This window comes from Notolabrus celidotus, chromosome 3, assembly GCF_009762535.1.
Source record: "Notolabrus celidotus isolate fNotCel1 chromosome 3, fNotCel1.pri, whole genome shotgun sequence".
NCBI lineage: Eukaryota > Metazoa > Chordata > Actinopteri > Labriformes > Labridae > Notolabrus > Notolabrus celidotus.
The window spans coordinates 19,598,064-19,616,790 of record NC_048274.1 but is presented as its reverse complement, the minus strand read 5'-3'; the positions used below and the strand labels follow the sequence as shown (position 1 = coordinate 19,616,790).

The 18,727-nt window shown below is 39.5% G+C and overlaps 1 protein-coding gene across 2 annotated transcripts in view; it reads right to left on the bottom strand.

Moving 5' to 3' along the window:
- The window catches only part of LOC117810102 (insulin-like growth factor 1 receptor), a 55,577-nt gene that overhangs the window by 29,983 nt on the left and 6,867 nt on the right, over nucleotides 1-18,727 (bottom strand). For both annotated transcript variants that reach the window (XM_034679706.1, XM_034679707.1), the window contains exon 2: nucleotides 13,958-14,521. In XM_034679706.1, the coding sequence (XP_034535597.1) occupies nucleotides 13,958-14,521 (564 nt within the window). The remainder of the gene's footprint in view (nucleotides 1-13,957; nucleotides 14,522-18,727) is intronic.

Genomic DNA, 18,727 nt, shown 5'->3' with positions numbered 1-18,727 from the left:
ATGAGGTTCACAAGGAGCTATAGCATCAGCTGTTTGTTGATACCTACAGCTCCACAGTAACTTATGATGAGGACAGAGATCACAAGTGGTTACAGTCACACAGGGACAAAGACTATGTCGATGCTAAGGGTTGTGTGTTGCTTGGACAGCAAAAGTGTTGAAATCTTGGCTAATGACAAAAGTTCAGGTATGAAATGAGGCCAATGTTGTAATTCTGAAGAAATAACACATCGTTTCAGTTCTGGAGAAAAGGACATGGCATCGAGCCAAAGTCAACAGGCCCGATAAACCTAAAACTCTTATCTTATAACCTCAATGACCTCACTGTTTAAGTCATTCTTCACTCAGCCTGGACTCTTCTTTATTAATGTTATTGTTAGACGTTGAGTCTTTGACTGCTCTGCCCTCTGAAAACACTCATGATTTGATACTGTTTGTGTCATTCCCACTACCAGCCACTTATTTTTCCTGCTTTTGGATGTTTTAAATTCCAAGCTTGGTTCAGAGGATTAATTTCCTAACCCTACTGAGTGAATAAACAGTCTGTGTCAAACATAGGTTGACTTAATTTTGTTTTCAAAGAACGCCAACTTTCATGCAAAATCTGCACAGACACACACGGGCTTGGACTGAAAAAGTTGTCTGCATTCCTGAGTCTTTGTGTTTGCGTGTTTTTCTAGCGCGGGAAGACAGAAATATCTCTGGAATTTGATGGAAGATGCAGGAGGTAAAGTATTAAATTCCCTTTCACCTTGAGGACTTCTGGCTGGGCTAATGATCCACAGCACATTTTCAACATGTTGTCAAACCTTCACCAAACATAACTCAAGGCCTGATGTTTTTGTACTTCTACCTAACTACCTAAGATAATTCATTTCAGATCTGAAAAACAACCTTTTAGAAAAATGATGTATTTGAACCCTTGACCAAACCCATTCAACTTTGACACAGAAGCTTTATATGCTGGGTTTCATGTTGTACACAATATCTGGGGTTGGATTTGTTTTGAGTTCGGGAAGAAAATGTTGCAAACAGCTGTTTTTTCTCTTTTTGGTAAATTGCCACCCATTAATCTGGGGGCAGTTGCAAGCTAGCTTGAGCTTTATCTGGTTGCATCAAAAGCAGTAAAAGTATGTGCTTTCTTATGACCATGTCTCATCAGATTCACTTCAATGCATCAAAGAAATAACAAACAAACTCTAACCCGGGACTTCCACTAGATTCATGTCCGGTCTGTCTGATCAGCTGCGGTACGGCACTCTGTGTGCTCTCATCCATCAAAACCCACTGGTTGCGTTTTCAGAAGGCAGCACTGAGAAGGACCGCAGAGACCTCATGTCATGTGACCAAGGTTTTCCCCTGGTAACCCCAGGCCTGGCTTCGCTCATTGTGACAGTTTGTTGTCGTAGTTAAGTGAAATACAATCTGGTGATAACACAGTGTTTTATTTTGAAAATGAATCAGTTGTTTTTGTTTATCAATTGTATTTTGATGCCTGACTTCCTGTCCAGCTCGATCTTCTCTGTTGAGTATTATGCAGCGGCAGCCATATTGCTGCTGTCTGTCTGTCTTGTGACGTAAAGAGGCGGGCTTTGAGCCTCCTAGCCAACAGTTACAGTGTTCCCGCCTGTTAATCAAGCCAGCTGTGCCTCTCATTGGAAGACTCGTAATCTCAATATCTTCAAAATTGCAGCGTTAGAAAAAAATTCACCCCCCTACAGTGTGTGCCGATCGAGAAATGAGCTATCCAGCCTACACTCGTCTTTTGTACCAGGCTGTAAACATGTTTATTTCTGCTGTAAAGATCGGCTTTTTTGAATTGGTGTGTATGTGGTTTCTGGTACTTCCAGAGCCAGCCTCAAGTGGATCCTCGATGAACTGTAGTTTTTAACACTTCCGCATTGGACTCATATTTTTAGACCGGAGGTTGCCTCTTGGAGTTAACACATCGACTAGAATAGAAACGTCTCAGGTCTGTGCCGTGGCGGATCGGCACCGAACCGGACACAGATCTAGTGGAATTTGGCCGTAACATATTACAGTTTTTCCATTGGCTACTTGTCGTGCTTGGGTGGCATGAACCTGTCTTGGTGTGAGTGTGAGTGGTAGTGGGCAGCTGTCAATCATTAGTCAGTTAGCTTACCACACTTTCAAAGCATAAAGATAGCTGATGGTAAAATAGCAAAAACGTATTGTTCCCACCAGCAATGGGTGGAGGATACACTTTTTGTTTGCTTAAATCTGTCTTATCTGTAATGCAAGTGTGGCCGTGCCGAAGAATAAGGTGACCAGATTTCTAAATGAAAACTGGGGACCCCGGGACTAGTTCATCAGTCAATATATCCCCTAACGCTGGGGACTCAAAAGCTGAGCAAAATAAAAAGATAATTTTTGATGAAATGTAAAATAAATGTATGTTTTTGCTTTTTAGGACACTAAACAAAGTTTGTTCCAGCCATGCTAATCATAGACGGGCACATAATACAAGGACAAATAAAAAAACCTAAACAAAACACTCAACTCAAACTAGAGGGCACAGAGCATCCAACAGGCTCAAGTTCTTTTTTCGTTTTTTCCTCTTTCATCTTAGTTTTAGTGCAATCACGGCAGAGTGAACTGATGGAAATGAGCCTTCACAACAAACATGAACTCCTCAAACTCTTACAATCCAAGAGACTCATCTGAGTCCCTGGTCACAGCTCATCCCAATCTGACGGTGTTAACAGAGCACAATTAAAGGCCACATAATTACAGTAGGCACTTCAACACAGCCAAACCAGTAATGTTCTCTTCCAGGAATTCCAGGGATGGGTGTGACTGTTCACTAAAAGTAGTCATGGATGTGCCTGGTTTACAAAGCGGTCCCTATAATTACCCAGCCTGACAGCCTCCGGGTTCTGGGTCAGGGTAAGGGGTGCATGAGTAGATGCGGATCATCGGATGTTGTGATTTTAGTTTTGATGTACAACAACTCTTTCAACCCGTCATCTGAAGGCGAGGACTATAAAGAAGAGGACAAGTTCAACATATTTAGCTAACTTGGAATCTAAATTATGACAATTTTTTATTGCTTAGAAAAAAGGAGTGGGTCTAAACTCCAGCTGCTTTAAGGACCATTACATCAAGTATGTTTTCTTTACGTTAAGTTTGGACTGACTCTTTCAAATATGGGATTCAACAGGCTAAATATGAGTAGTAATAGTATAGCCAACATGGTGACCTATTAATATTACTTTTGAACCATCTAAAAATAGGCCCTGAAACAGCCAAGTTATGCACCAGCCATTCCTATTGATGTTAGTAAACGTAGAAAACGCCCTGTCTCTGTGGACACATTTAAAATGGGAATATATCAGTTTGATTATTGATCCTTTAGATTGGTATGTAAGAGAGTGGGTATCGTTACTCAGAACACAATGGTATAGATCTAATCATAGAAGACATCAGCAGGAGTCATCATTGTACTTCATTAAGCTTATAGCGGTGGTTCACACGACTGTTCTGATGGGGCTAGGATTTTGATTTACTCAGGGCCCTAAAATATTTTTAAAAGAAATAGCTAGTCCATTTGATTCGAATATGTAATGTTTATATTATACCTTGCAAGACAAAATTAATGGTAACAAAGCTTATATATACTATATTATGATTATGATTATAATTATGATTATGATTATGATTATGATTAGTAGTAGTAGCAGTAGTAGTATACTTTATACTAGACAGGTTTATATAAGTCAGCCACCCAAACTAACTGACCCAGGTTAAAACCAAGCGTCAACCTCCGGTCTAAAAATATGAGTCCAATGTGGAAATGCTACAAACTACAGTTTGTCGAGGATCTGCTTGAGACAACCACATACACACCAATTCAAAAAAGGCGATCTTTACAGCAGAAATAAACATGTTTACAGCCTGGTACAAAAAACGAGTGTAGTCTGGATAGCTCATTCCTCCATCCGCACACGCTGTATGGGGGGTGAATTTTTCTCAAACGCGATGGTTCAGAAGATATTAAGATTACGAGTTTTGGCCCAAATAAGGACATGACTGACTTAATTCCCGGATGGGAGCACATAGCTGTTGGCTAAGAGGCTCAAACTCCGCCCCCACACTTTGCCTGGTCATTTTTAGTATGGCTGCCGCCGTCGACTGGCTTCAGAACAGCGCTCAGGAAGAGGTGGGTGACGTCGAGGATACTACGTCCATATTTTATACAGTCTATGGGTTATGCACCAGCGCCCTCCATCTGACATTGTGGTCATAGATTGTTAAAACTAAAGCTTCTGTCTGATACCCACAACAACTGGATCACTCTCAGAGGAAAACTGGGAAGAAACCAGTGACAATATACAGTGGGTAGCTTTTGGTTGTTTTTTCAAAGTGAGGGGAGAATATGTTTTTGACAGCAAGATGTAGACTTGGAAATACCACAACTAGTTCATCAGTTCATCAATGCAATCATGGCTTAGCCCTCCAAACACAATCACTGGATTCAAATAAAATCCATGACAACTCCAACTAATCCAAAACAAGAGGGAAGAGAGAAAAACTTTTAAGGTCAAGTACAGCACAAAACCCCAGGAACATCAGTAAGTTTGAAAGAGGTAAAAAAGGCTCGTTCGCATTGAGAAAATACATGTTTAAAAATGGCATCAGAGTTAGCACTAAAGAAGCACTGAGTAAATAAACACTGGATTTACCACATCCAAAACCATCCAGAAAACAGGAGAGGGAGGGAGGGGCAGGGACAGACTCCACTACTTACTCACTCCCTCTCTGTGGGACTCACACAAACACACACATATACACACACATAGAAATGTGTTTTCCTGCTGGGCAGCTGACAGTGTGTTGCCTGTATGTCAGCTAACACGTCTGGATTCAAAGATGAATTCAGCATTTTACTCCAAAAATGACAGCAACACTAATTTCAACAAAAACACTTTGTCACCAGAAAATCTCAAATTCAAGGATTCACAGCGAAAAAGTCCTCCTGATTTACCCCATCAAAACATCTGTGAGAGGGACAGAGCACATGCAATAAAGAGGGACTTACTTCAACTAAACATTTTATGAATTACTTATGAGTCATTTTTATACAACTGTGTGAAAAACTGGATTCTGATTGATACAAAGAACAGTGTGATTTCTAACAGCACGCCCTTACAATGAAGACCACACTGTTGCTAGGGAAGCAGCTCGAATCACAGACTCTGGCAGGCGAAGTGTAATCATATCAGTCCGCTGAAAGAAGCCTGGTAAACTTGACGCCAGTGTTTTCCCAGTGGGTACAAAAGAAACAAGACGAAAACAGCTGAGAAAAGGCAGAAGAGGTTACAGACACAAAAAATGTGGGATGCGACAGAGAAATGTACACAACTGAAGATGGTGTATGAAGTAAACACTGAAAGAACACCGTGTGGGATGACTGTCTGTGACTGATCAATGGAAAAGAAAATGTCTCAGACTCTGACGTTAACAAGACAGAAATCCAAATCAGGTGCAGCACTGGTTCATTTGGTTCCTGTCTAGGGATGTTCAAGTGCAACCAGCTAGTCTAGATGTACGAAAAATATGTATCAGAAAACAGTTCAACACGGCTCAACACAGGATCACAGAGTAAAATATTACAAAGTTTAACCCCAGCTTAGAGTCTGTGCAGAGTAACGTCTGCATGCCTGTGCTGGTTGCATATCTGTCCAGTGGTTACATGCCAGTTTAACTACCAAACAGCTTTCATACAACCACATGTCCATGGTCTAGTTCAACATGCAGCCAAACCACAACGTTCTTTCATCTGTACTTGTTTATATCTGGGTAGTAGAGCATTGTCGAACTATGGCTGTCCCGAGATTCAGCCCCAGCTGGTGGCTGAGCTGCCGCTGCTTGGACACCACGTAACATATAACACATTTTGGGCCTACAATTATAGAAGTATTAATAATAAGTGTAATCTATTAGTAATTCTGGCAAGGTCGATTATGTTTAAACATTTATCTCCTGCCTTATTAGTCTTGCTTTTAACTGAGTTTTATTCTTCACAGTTTTATATATATTTATTATATAGTTCAAATTTTAGTCACTTTTATTTTTTTATGTACTTATTTATTTATTTTATTTTAAGTATAGAATCTTATTTTATTTTAATGGTTTAATATTTCAGTGTTTTATTATCTTAGACATGTATTTTATTTTGGTGATTGTAATTTCCTGTGTTGAGTTTTAACGTCTTGTTTTACCTCCTGATTCCTCTTTTTAATTTTGGCTTATCTTTTTCTAGGTATTTCCTATGTTTATCTGTTGTTGTTGCTAGGGTCTGAGAATGTAATATCAAATCCTCTGTATGACTGGTGCATACTGCAGTTTTTGACAATAAAGAAGACTGAACTTTTGAACTTTGAACTTTAGTTTTTATTGTTTTTATTGCTAGCATTTATTGTGTTCTTAACGTTAGGATTGTGGGGTGGGTTCGGGGTCGAGCTGGGAGTGGGATCTTTTTTCTTAATCTTTTCTATTTAAGTTTTTTTTATGTACAGCACTTTGTGTTACAATTTCATTGTATGAAAAGCACTTTATAAAGTCTGATTGATTGATTGATTGATTGATTGATTGATTGATCGATTGATCGATTGATTGATTTAGTTGACTAAACACGCACTTCCTAGTTCTGTTCATCTTGTTGTCCTTCCCCATTAGTTTAGATGTTCAGTTTGATGTGAGTTATAAAAGCTAAGTTAGCTCATTTTAAGAAGGCTTCAGAGTCAATTGTTACTATGGATGAATTTCAGGCTGTGAGTGTACCAGATTATTTTCAGCGGGGGAAATATAATCATTTTTAAAATTAATGAAATAAAGACCTGCTCACCCTGTCAAAATCAAATCCACTTTAAGAACTTGCACACTATACATTATCCCTTACTTATTATGTTTCTTTAATCAAAGTATAAAACTATAACTTTTAATATTATTGACGTTGACAATGATTGGCAATTACAATAATTGTTTTGTTTTTTTACATATTAAGTCCTGCAAAATGTTTCATATCAAAAGTTTAAAAAAACGTGGTTGAACTGAGGAGAGCAGAAAATACCTACATCCCCTGTCTTTACCCAAAGTTAGAGCATTTTAGGATTAAGATTTTGTGCCATTAGGGCTACTTGTGGTTCATTTTTCTTTATTGTTGTTTTTTGATTATACATCTAGGAGTTCCTTAAGTCAGAATTGTTCAAATCCTATGAGGCATAAAGTTTACGTTGACTACTTTTCCTCACAATGCCTTACAGCTGTTTGGGCAACAGATCTTATTTTCAAATGACTCATAAAAGACAGTATCCGTGAAAGTACTGTTTCAAAACACGTCAATTTGGTCCTTTTGGGAGAAAAAAACATTCATAGAGGTCCTTTGTCTAAACAGGATGATGTGTCAACTAAATTAGCAAACACAGACATGTCATGTATTGTAAATTAATCTAGCGGAAAGCTGAGCAACAACCCTGAGGACAACCCTTGTAGTTTAATGTGTAATCCCTTCAGCCAAGGGTTAACAAAAGACAAAAAAAAATCCTTCCAGTAAATCCCAGAAGACCTACTTTGTACTTTAATGATGTGCTTTCATCTCCTCAGACCATACAAAGCACCGGAAAAACATCCCCCATGCTGCTCAATGTGTGAGCGTGTGTGCGGGTTGGTGTGTTGGAGAGAGGGTGAGACAGTGTGTTTGCTCCCAGCATGCACGGACATGGTTCCTCTTTAGAAGAAGCCCATGAGTTATGAACGAGACAAAACACCCAAACCAGATTCCAAAGAACAAATGAGGGAAGTAAACATGGGAGAATGAAGCCCCCACCACCGCCACAGCTAAAAAACACTCGACTTTCCCAGAGAAGCAGACAGGCTTTGAACTCTCTGTGCTCTGGAGCAGTTTTATGAATGAGTTCAGGCTGAAAGCATGTCCTTCATATAGACTCAGTGAAAACAGGGCTAGCACTTTTCCCTTCCGTCATTTATTGATCTGATGAATGACAGACCGGGTCTGGTAATAAAACGCCTGTGGATACAAAGTTGGCTCTCGTGCCAGCACAGCAGAAGGCCTGTGAGCAAGGCACACATTCAAACAAAAGATCTCGGGTCAGATTACTGAAGCCTGATACAGGTCTTTATCAGAAGAGACACAAACAAAAACCATCCCAACATGGTCCTTTATGGTCAGAGTATTTGCTGCCCTGGTTGAAATCAATCCAACAAACATGATTCTCAGTGAAGCTGTAATCAACTCTGCTATCTATACAACAAGATACTACGAACCCAGAGAGTTTCGCTGCTTCTTTAAGGCGAGACAGGGAAATAACAGTGGAGTGGTTTCCTCCTTAACCACTAGGTACAGGAGATTGTTTTGGTATGTGACTGCACCACTCTGTAAGCTTTATTACCCAAAATAGCTTATTTCAGTCCACTGCCAAAACATGCACAAAAAGCTCAGAACAGCGCATTAGACATGTTTTTTGATACGCCTCCAATTCTAAGTTTTAATCGTATAAAGAAATAGGTTCTGATAAATCCTGAATGTTTGATACTTACTGGTTCATCAAAAACTAAAAGAGATAAACAAAATGATAAGTGACAATTAAGAGGGGTATTTCACCTTGGGCTGTCCAGACAAACCGGCACAGACAATAACGGTAACATGTTTCTTTTTTTCAATGGAATGTTGATGTTTTTTGTATCTAACAGTAGTGGTGAGCGATATATATCGCCTACGATAGTATTGCAAATGTTGCTTTAACGATGTGCAATTTTACATTATTGAGTATTATTGTCTTGAAAGATAACAAACCGACGGTGCATAGATGGCAAATGACAGGTGCATGAAAATCCCCAAGACACCCCTCTCCCCCTCTCTGAAAGTCCTCATTCGCCGAATGTGTGCCTCAGAAGTCAATCAGTAGACAGGATTCAGTCACGTGACTCAGTGGCAACCAAAGCACAACATGGCCTCACAGGGGAGAAATATGCAGATGTCTTCCTTCCCAGCAGATGATTTAATAGCGAGACGTAGGTCCACGTCCCTAGCCTGGAAAGGGTTCGGTTTTGACAAGGCTGACGTCGGCTAAAAAACATTGTGTGGATGATATGCTGAAAAGTGACAATACTTGGTATTGTCTGTCTATTTGGTTTAAGTTTAAAGCATGTTTCGATGTGAATCAGCTGTTAAGGTCTTGCGCACAGCGGAGACACTCAGCTGGCGGCTGCGGCTGTGCGTCAGGTCTCCGCTTTTTAAAGAGGATCAATACGCAACTGCCGCCAACAACGACACAAAGGTTGATAACTTTGAACAGGACATTTCCCCACCTTTAGATACAAAGCCACAAACTGGTGGGAATTGCTAATAAGCTATGTTTGCAGACCAGCAACATCAGAGCCGTCAGGGCTTTTCTGCAGCTGGACTGATTATGACCCGGTTGCGCACATGTTTATTTTTCTCAATAAGAACTAGTAGACTGAAAACAAGACACTGTGAGTCTGAAGTACTTTTCTGTTAGTATTATGAGCCTTCACGTTATAAAACTATGTCCGCAGAGAATATTTTTATAAGCCTGATTGTTTATAATCAATGTTAAACATGTACCCGTATTCAATACCGTCAGCTGTATGCATTTTGTTGCTGTAGAAAATATAATTTAGAGGATAAAACGTATTTGGCATTGTTTTTGACATAAGAATAATAATGTAAAAATCGATCATGGAAAATACTTAAAATGTACATCCCTGCTTTCTATACGTTATGGTTTTCACTGCTGAATATTAAATGTACCAAGTTACAAACCATTCCATGATTTTTGTTTACCTTTACACTCCCAATATAACCAGCCTCCTATCTGCAGGTACTGGAGCCACAGAACAACAACTTGAGGAAATGAACACAGTTCAGTCGGCCAGCTCAGCTACTCAAACTCTCAGCCTTCCTCAATTTAATGAAGCCTAGCTTTACTGCCACCAGACTTCTCCAATAAACCGCCTAATAAATAGCACAACAATGCAGTCTCTGCAGTGCGAGCAGTAGTGCTCGTGTTGTTTCAGATCACTGCTGTTTTAAGGCAGCAGCAGCGGCAAGTGATGGCCCATTTGCCCTGGCTGACAAACTCCCACTGGAGCCAAGCTGATTGCTTGTGCATCTTCACAGGGTCATTCTCCACTTCTTCTATATTTAGTCTACTGAAACAGATTTAACAAAACATGTCAACCTCCTGGATAGGACGAAGCAAACTGAACAGAAAAACATTAGTCATGCCTAAAAGTGTCCCATCTGTCTAGTTAGTCGAGAGCAACGCAGACTAAATGTTGTTGCCTGAGAGACCTTAGTTGTCTTTCCCGTTTCTTATGTTAATGGGAATGTATTTCTTTTTCACACAGACACCGATTTAACTGTGCTGACACCAGTTTTTCTACACTGACATGGAGCAGAGGTCTGTGTGCATGTTTTCTACAACAACACACAGCTCCATAAAAATATGTTTGTGGTAGACCAGTGGTAGTAGTAAGTGTTGTAGTTTTAGAGGTAGTGGTAGTGGTAGTAGTAATAACAGTAGTTACAGTCGCAGCAGCAGATGGTTTAGCAGTTGAGGCAGTAGTGAGAGAAACAGTAGTAGCAGCAGCTGTTGCACCAGCACTGGTAATAGTAATACAAGCAAAGGCATTTAGTATTAGTTGTTGGCTATTTAAAAACAATATCACAATCTATTTCCTGTCCTTCACATCCCCCGCTGTCTGAAAAACAACATGTCTAGACTCAACAGTGCATACGCAGACACAGACACTTTTATCAGCAGGACCTGTGCTGTTTCTGTACCGCACTGTTACATTTGACCTCCTTACAGCTGATTTCTTAAAGAAGTGGCGACAAAAGGACTCATTTCATCATTAGTACTACCAAAACGGGCAAATTACTCCCCAAACTTTTTGGATTTGACATGCCCAAAAAAGTCATATTCTTGCATAATGCACTGCCTGACTAAGGTGGTATTTTTGAGGCATTACCTGAACTGAATATAGGAGGGAAATTTACATGGAATACTTTAACTGGGTTTAAAACAGACCTACTCTAATAGGGTTGTTATTACATTTTTATATCAATAGGACGATGCAAAAATGCTTACAAAGTTCTTGAGCAAGTAACAGTATTAAAGAATCTTACATGACTGTATAATATAACACCAAGCTAAGTATCGCAGACAAGCATGTGTTGCTCCGGGACTTGTTCTTGAGAGCGCTCTGGCAAATTAAAATAAAACACTGGTATGTTTAAATTTTTTAGATATTTGTGATATCTGTTTCAGCAGAATAATACATGTGTCATCCTGTACAGTAAATGTGGTATTGAACTATCATATCATCACAAACCTAAGTTGCTTGTAATGCTACTGTTATACGGAATTCCTTTTTTTTTTAAGTTATATTTTTGGGCATTTTTGTCTTTAATGGACAGGACAGCTGAAGAGAGACAGGAAATGTGGGGAGTAGGGAGTGGGGAAGGACATGCAGTAAATGGTCAAGGCTGGAATCAAACCTGCGACCTCTGCGACGAGGGCTATAGCCTCTGTATATGGGGCACACTTAGACCCCTAGGCCAATGGTGCCCCAGTGATACTGATTTCTGCTTATTTTTTAGTACAATGAAATCATAGACAATACTTATATAAATTGAAGGTTGCATTCCCTTTAAAAAAATGCATTTCCATCAAAACAACACGGCTAAAGGTTTCTGTTATATCACAAACTTTCTGGACTAGTATGAAGTCATATTTCATTAGTTAACCCCCTCTTTTTAGTCTAAGAGTGTAATAACTTTTGGTAGAGTCAAACAAATAGTAGACATTTCTTGTAGACCCACTATGGTAACTTGAAATAAAAACAGGGCAAAGTTACACTGCTCCACCCGACACCTCCTCCATCCATCCAACATGGCCTCCTCCAGAATATTCTACCTCTCCTGCATGCCTACACTCTGCCACTCCAACAACCCACAAAGCAGGCCAGGTGTCAGACATATTTGCATCTCTGTGTAAGTCTGTTTACATTTGTGTGTGCCTGCATCTCTGTCTGTGCTTTGAGAGTGTTTTATGATTGTGGCAGTGTGTGTGTGTGTGTGTGTGTGTGTGTGTGTGTGTGTGTGTGTGTGTGTGTGTGTGTGTGTGTGTGTGTGTGTGTGTGTGTGTGTGTGTGTGTTGTGTCTATTTGCATATATATGCATGCATGCAGTACAGGCTAGTCCTGCGACGATTGCATGTCACAAGACTGAAAACATCAACATGCTGAGTCTGCAGCAAGGCGCCAGTCACCAGGGAAACAATTCAGCCAGACACACACTCAGTCAGCCAAAACACATCGTCTGAAATGCACCAGCAAAACAACACTGCAGTCGTAAACACAAAATTAAAGGGCGACATCACAGTCACTGAGCTTGGAGTAGTTTAATTAAACTGGGAGGCATTTATGCCTTTAATTCTGTTTGCTTAGGCACATGAGAGCATTTGAATTGAACGTCCATGGTACCTAATAAGTGCAACAAGACACCTGAATGTATGACCTCTTTTGTAAGGAAGGCAAAGAGACTGCATTACTACAGCTTAGTAAATGGCTTTCTGATAGGGTGTAACAATTCATCTACTACATCGATGTATCGATTTCTATTCCTATGATCAGACTACATCGATCTGTGCTCGGCAAGTTGGCCTTCCGGACGACATATATTGATCTAACATCATTTTAAGGTAATAAATCAATTAAATCAACACTAGGAAATAACACATTGGATTTAAGCACGGGAGACTTTATATGGATGTGTTTTTTTGCACTTTTAATGATAAAGACTTTAAACGTTACTCAATTCAGGCTGCCTGTCTGTGACGTCATCGCCACACGCCAGCAGACAACAAAACATAGCATGGCGGATGGCAGAGGAGAAGCTGGCAAGTGAGTAATTATCAAGCCACCATTTTGGTCCAGTGTGTGGAAACACTTTTGCTTTTTGCAAAAACGGAGATGTTCTAATTAAGTCGCTCGCTGTTTGTAGGAAATGTAAAGGTCAAGTAAAGTACCACGGCAACACAACAAATCTATCCAACCACCTACTAAGGCACCATGGGATTTCACACAACGCCATCCGTCCAGACACCTCTTGCAGCGTTCCCGCAAGGTAACATCAGCTCTGCAGAAGCTTCAGGCCTCGCCAGCATGTTTAGTCAAAGACTAGGACAAAACTCGGCTCGGGATAAAAACAGGACAACAACAGGAATCTAGGACTGTCCAGTATAAAGGTATTTATTTCACAGTCTCACTGGTTGAATTTTTGGCTAAAAAGTTACTGAATGGATTTCAAGTCACTGAATCGTATTGGATCGGATCGTTCTAAATTAACCAATATCGTCCTTTAATCAAATCGGCAACCACGAATCATGATCGTTGTTAAAAAGAATCGTTACACCCCTACTTTCTGAAACTAGATTGGAGCTGGGCATTTATTTTTTTGGTAGGCCTTATTTAAGTGGTCTAAACATTCTGATGCAGACCCTATCGACAGCAGTACATAGCTTAAGCCAATGCATATGTGCTCCTGCAGGCCTCTCCAAACAGAGAACATGGCTGACCAGCATGTCTTTTATTGTCCATTAATCAGTAACAGTCATAACTGCGCTTCTAAAATCTATCCTTTTAAACAGATTTGCACCTTAGATACTTCAATCTACAGACAATTCAGCAATAATATCTTCCTGCTCCTATTCCTCCAAGAAATGAAAACACAACAGCTAAAGCTGTTAAAGTTGCAGGTAGATGACCACAGAGGGAATTACCCTCCCAAAAACACATATGCACATGTTAGGTCAAAGGCTAGTCTGTGTGCATGATGTATTTGCATTTCAAATCCCTGATGCGCTGTCATGCATGGCGATCAGCTTACCTTTCTGGCAGTGATTGGAGTTCCAGCAGCGGTAGTTGTAGTTGTTGTTGAACATTGTTTTCCCGCACTGAGGGTTGTTCTCCATGATGCCTGGACAAACATCACTGCATTCCTTGGACTGCTTGTTCCCAGCGATGTAATTGTTGAACTCAGCATCCATGATGAGGGACCAGTCTATGGAGTCCAGGTAGCACAGCTCTGGGTTCTTCTCGATCCGGATGGCCCCGCGGGTGATGTTCCTCAGGCTGAACAGGCCGATGTCCTTTAGGCTGGTCATCTCAAATATCACGAGGGCGTAGTTGTAGAAGAGTTTCTGACCACGTATGACAGTGAGGTTGGGGAAGAGCCCGCTCAGGCTGTCCAGGCCGGAAACCCTGAATAGCAGCAGGTAGTCGGTGATCATGGTCAGCTTGGGAAAGCTTAGAGAGCGGAAGACATCCTGATTGATGTTGTTGTTTTTGTCACCGATGAGGAGGATCTGCAAGTAGCCCTCTACTACCGTGCAGTTCTCCAGACGCCTGAATTCACTGATGTCATTTCCAATATCGATGCTGGGACCACATACTGCAGGAAGAGACAACAAAGAGGGTGAGGGGTCTTGTTTGTTATCGCAATCAACAATTATTATGTATCATTCACATGAATTGTTCTCTTTGTCTTCATTTCTTTACTGTATACTGTTATTAAGGTACAACAAACAGCAGAGCTGAGCTGCAGAGCAATAACAGAAAAATGTTTTTACAAATTATCTGCATACTTCATCTTTTATTCTCACACACCTGGCAATTAATTGCGGCTGGATGTAACAATGTGCAAAACAATGTCCCCCCTCCTGAAATAGCGTCATTTATTAAGAGATATTTATCCAATACATATCTTAAATATTGACAGTACACTTGAGCTGTGCTGTTGTTGACAGAACATGTTTGCCCGGCAGTTTTCATTTTCAATGCCAACTTAACCTGGAGTGACAGAGTAAACACTCCACTCAGGGTCCTATTCAAGCTCAGGTTAACAGTGCAATAAAGTTTACATTGCTCTGCCTTCAAGCTAGTGCTGCTTTTGTTTCCACTTTGTAATCACCCCGCTCTCTTTGTTTCATCTGCTTTTATCAAGTTATTATCAAACAATGACATCAAAGACACGGAGAATCGTCTTTCATACATGACTTCATCCAGAACATGTACACACTTTCATTAGATCAAAAGAATATAAGTCATGAAACATCTTGTTCAACAAAAGAGAGAATGAACCATGAAAGAATTTCAAACACACTCTGTGTAATGTCATTATGATAACATTCTCACAATGATAATGCTGAGGATTGGCTGGTTTAATATTTGTATTTAAGAATGCTAACATTTGCTAAGCAGTACAAAAGCTTAAGTATTGCTGATGCTATGCAACCTTTGCACCAAAAAAAGTATTTGACAAGCCCAAAGTCTGACCCATTGATAGGCCGAGTAAAAGTGAAAATATCATCAATTGGTACTAGGGATGCACACAACTAATCGATTATCGATTAATTGGTTGTTAAGAAATTACTCTTACACGCATTTTTGTTTTCAATTTTCCGTCACGTGGAACAAACATCATGTGATCTCATATTAAACTCAGCTATCAGGGAGGTGTTTTAATTTAAAGCATGTTTCAATGTGAATCAGCTGTTAAAGGTGTTACGCACACCGGGGACGCTCAGCTGGGGGCTGCTGCTGTGCGTCATGTCTCAATGTGCACTTTTTAAAGAGACACAGACATGAAGTTTGAAAGCTTTAAACAGGACATTTCCCCACCTTTAGATACAAAGCCAACAGACTGGTGGGAATTGCTAGTACGCTATGTTTGCAGAGCAGCAACATCAGAGCCATCTGAGCGTGCTTTTCTGCAGCTTGACTGATTATGACCCGGTTGCGCTCCCGGCTGACACCTGACCGAATACACGTTTATTTTTCTCAATAAGAACGAGTAGACTGAAAACAAGACACTGTAAGTCTGAGGTACTTTTCTGTTAGTATTATGAGCCTTCACTTCATAAAACTATGTCCGCAGAGAATATTTTTATGAGCCTGATCGTTGATAATCAGTGTTAAACATGTACCTGTATTTAGTACTGTCAGTTATTTGCATTTTTTGCCGTAGAAAATATAAATAAGGGGGGAAAAACATATTTGGCAATGTGTTTTTGACATAAGAATAATAAAGTTTTTTTTTTTTATTGATTAATCGATAATTGATCGTTAACATTTCCAAAAATCAATAACGGAAAATACTTAAAATGTACATCGCTAATGCATGGAAAAAAATGCCAATATCCTGATTATACAGCTATATCACCATTTTCCATTTGGTATAATAACTGATGTCCTAGCTAATGGTCGTCTTTGTTACTGAAATATATCAAAATACGGCACACATCAAAATGTCAACACAACTTCAACACACTCGCGTCATTATCTGTCAGCTAACGAACATGTTACTTCACTTTGGAGTACAACAGCCCAGAAGGCTCACAGCTGTCTTTTTAAGACGCAGATTGAGTGTGAGTTGAATACCAAAAAACATCCTCATGAATATGAAGTCTCTTAAGTCAACTTTTTGGGTCGCCATATCTGGAATTCTACCCAGCATAAATCACATCCGTAAAATATGTTATCATTTTGAACAATGGTGCTACATGACGAGTCTGGAGATCATCAAAGATAGCTAATTTCCTGCTGACATCTTCCTGATGTCCATGAATGTGTTTCAAACATGCCAATTAATCTAACATCTGTTTAGATGTTTCCAGTCAGACCAAAACAGTTAATCAACACATAGGTCAACACTGCCATCCCTAGAGCCCTGCAGCCTGCATGGATAAAACCAGTAGTTGTTACCACAAAGTAGCGCCCCCTACAGGAGAAGTATCAACCTGTTGCGGTCTTTACTTACTCTATAATCAAGTGAATTGAAGGATTATCTTTGGCAGGAGTGAAAATGTCTGGGCCTTTGATCAAATGACAGACAACAAAGGACAGTTGTCTGGCCTTTGATGTGAACAAATTGTAAAAACATGTATTTATGCTGTTTTATGTTCAATTTAAAACAGATTTGTTTACATTTGTTTTTGTTTTTAACCTCTTGAGTGCGTCTTTGTTCTTGTTACTAAGAGAGTCAGTGAACTCTGGATCTATTTACACAAACAAATGGGCTACAGTGAACACAAACCAAACAACTACAAAGAGACGTGTATAAAAAAAGGCTCTGCTCGGAGTTCTGGGAAGACTCTGAACCCACATCAGGAAAACTTTTGGTAAAGGCCTGATGGTGATGATCGGTAATGATAAGTGGAGTGTTTGCCTTTCCAACTTTTCCTCCCACCTGTGCGCTATTCTCTAAACAATACTTAGCCTGAAGCCCCAGCAGCACCCACAGAAACATGGAGACCATTATCGCACATCACTGCGAGGAGGATTTAGACTTCAAAAGCTGGAGGGCAGTGAGTCATGGAAAACTCACACCAACCAGCTAACAGGTTGTCACACACACTACTACTTTAATGCTGGTCTATAAAGTTTCACTGTAGGAATGTGGTGCAGGGAGGTTTGGGAAAGACACTGCAAACATCAGGAAATAATTAATCTTGTCTTAATTACAGCTTTTGTAAAACATTAGGGCCCGTGCTGCAGGTTTTATGAGCATATACAAACATCATTTTTAATAAATGGTTAAAAGCAAAACCTAAAGCTACAGCTATGTGCTGCTGGCTATACATACTCTAAACTAAATACATGTGACGGTGTTATGCAACATTTCATACGTTTCATAAATTATGAGACGAGTTGCAGACCGTCGACCAGATAAAAAATATGTTGTTCCCTAAAACACCATTTATTGTATTTCATTTATGTACTTATTAATTCATTTATTCATCCATTTTAAGTATAGCATCTTATTTTCTTTTAATTGTTTAATATTTTAGTGTTTTATTATCTCAGAAATGTATTTTATTTTGGTGATTTTAATTTCCTGTGTTGAGTTTTAACATCTTGTTTTACCTCCAGCGTTTCCGCAGTTCATTCAGCAACTTCTTTTTTTCTTTTTTCTTTTATTTCGATTGTTTTTATTACTAATTTTGCATATATTGTGTTCTTAACCTTAGGATTGTGGGCTGGGTTTGGAGTTGGGATTTTTTTTCTTAATTTATTCTATTTTAGGTTGTTTTTATGTACAGCACTTTTTGTTACAATGTCACTGTATGAAAAGCACTTTATAAATAAATTCTGATTGATTGATTGATCTGTGAGTGTTCTTCATATACACATTTCTACCAAGGTGCCACCATAAGGACACTGGGAAAACTTTCCAATGGCTGCAGAAGGATTCTCAGACATCTAATCACAGTTTGACAGCAACATAACATAATGACGACATAATGCACAACAACATTTGAAACAGATTATAACATACTGACTTTTGCGAAGCAAAGTGTCAGGATTTTAGCTTTATCAGTCAAAAAACTACAAAACAGAAAATCATACTATGGGTAAAATTGTTTAAAACTTGTTTCTAAAGTTAAAGAAAATCTATTCAATAACCAATAAACATGAAGTAAAATAATGTTTACTATGTGGATAATGTTTACATGCTTTCTGCATGTCGTGTCTAACACTGAGCAAACCCTGCATTATGTGAGTAAGGTTGTGACTCATGCTGTTTGGTGATAAAAACACTCAAACTGTTTAGTCACATTTATTACACAGCTGTGTTAAATACTTGTTCCTGATTGGT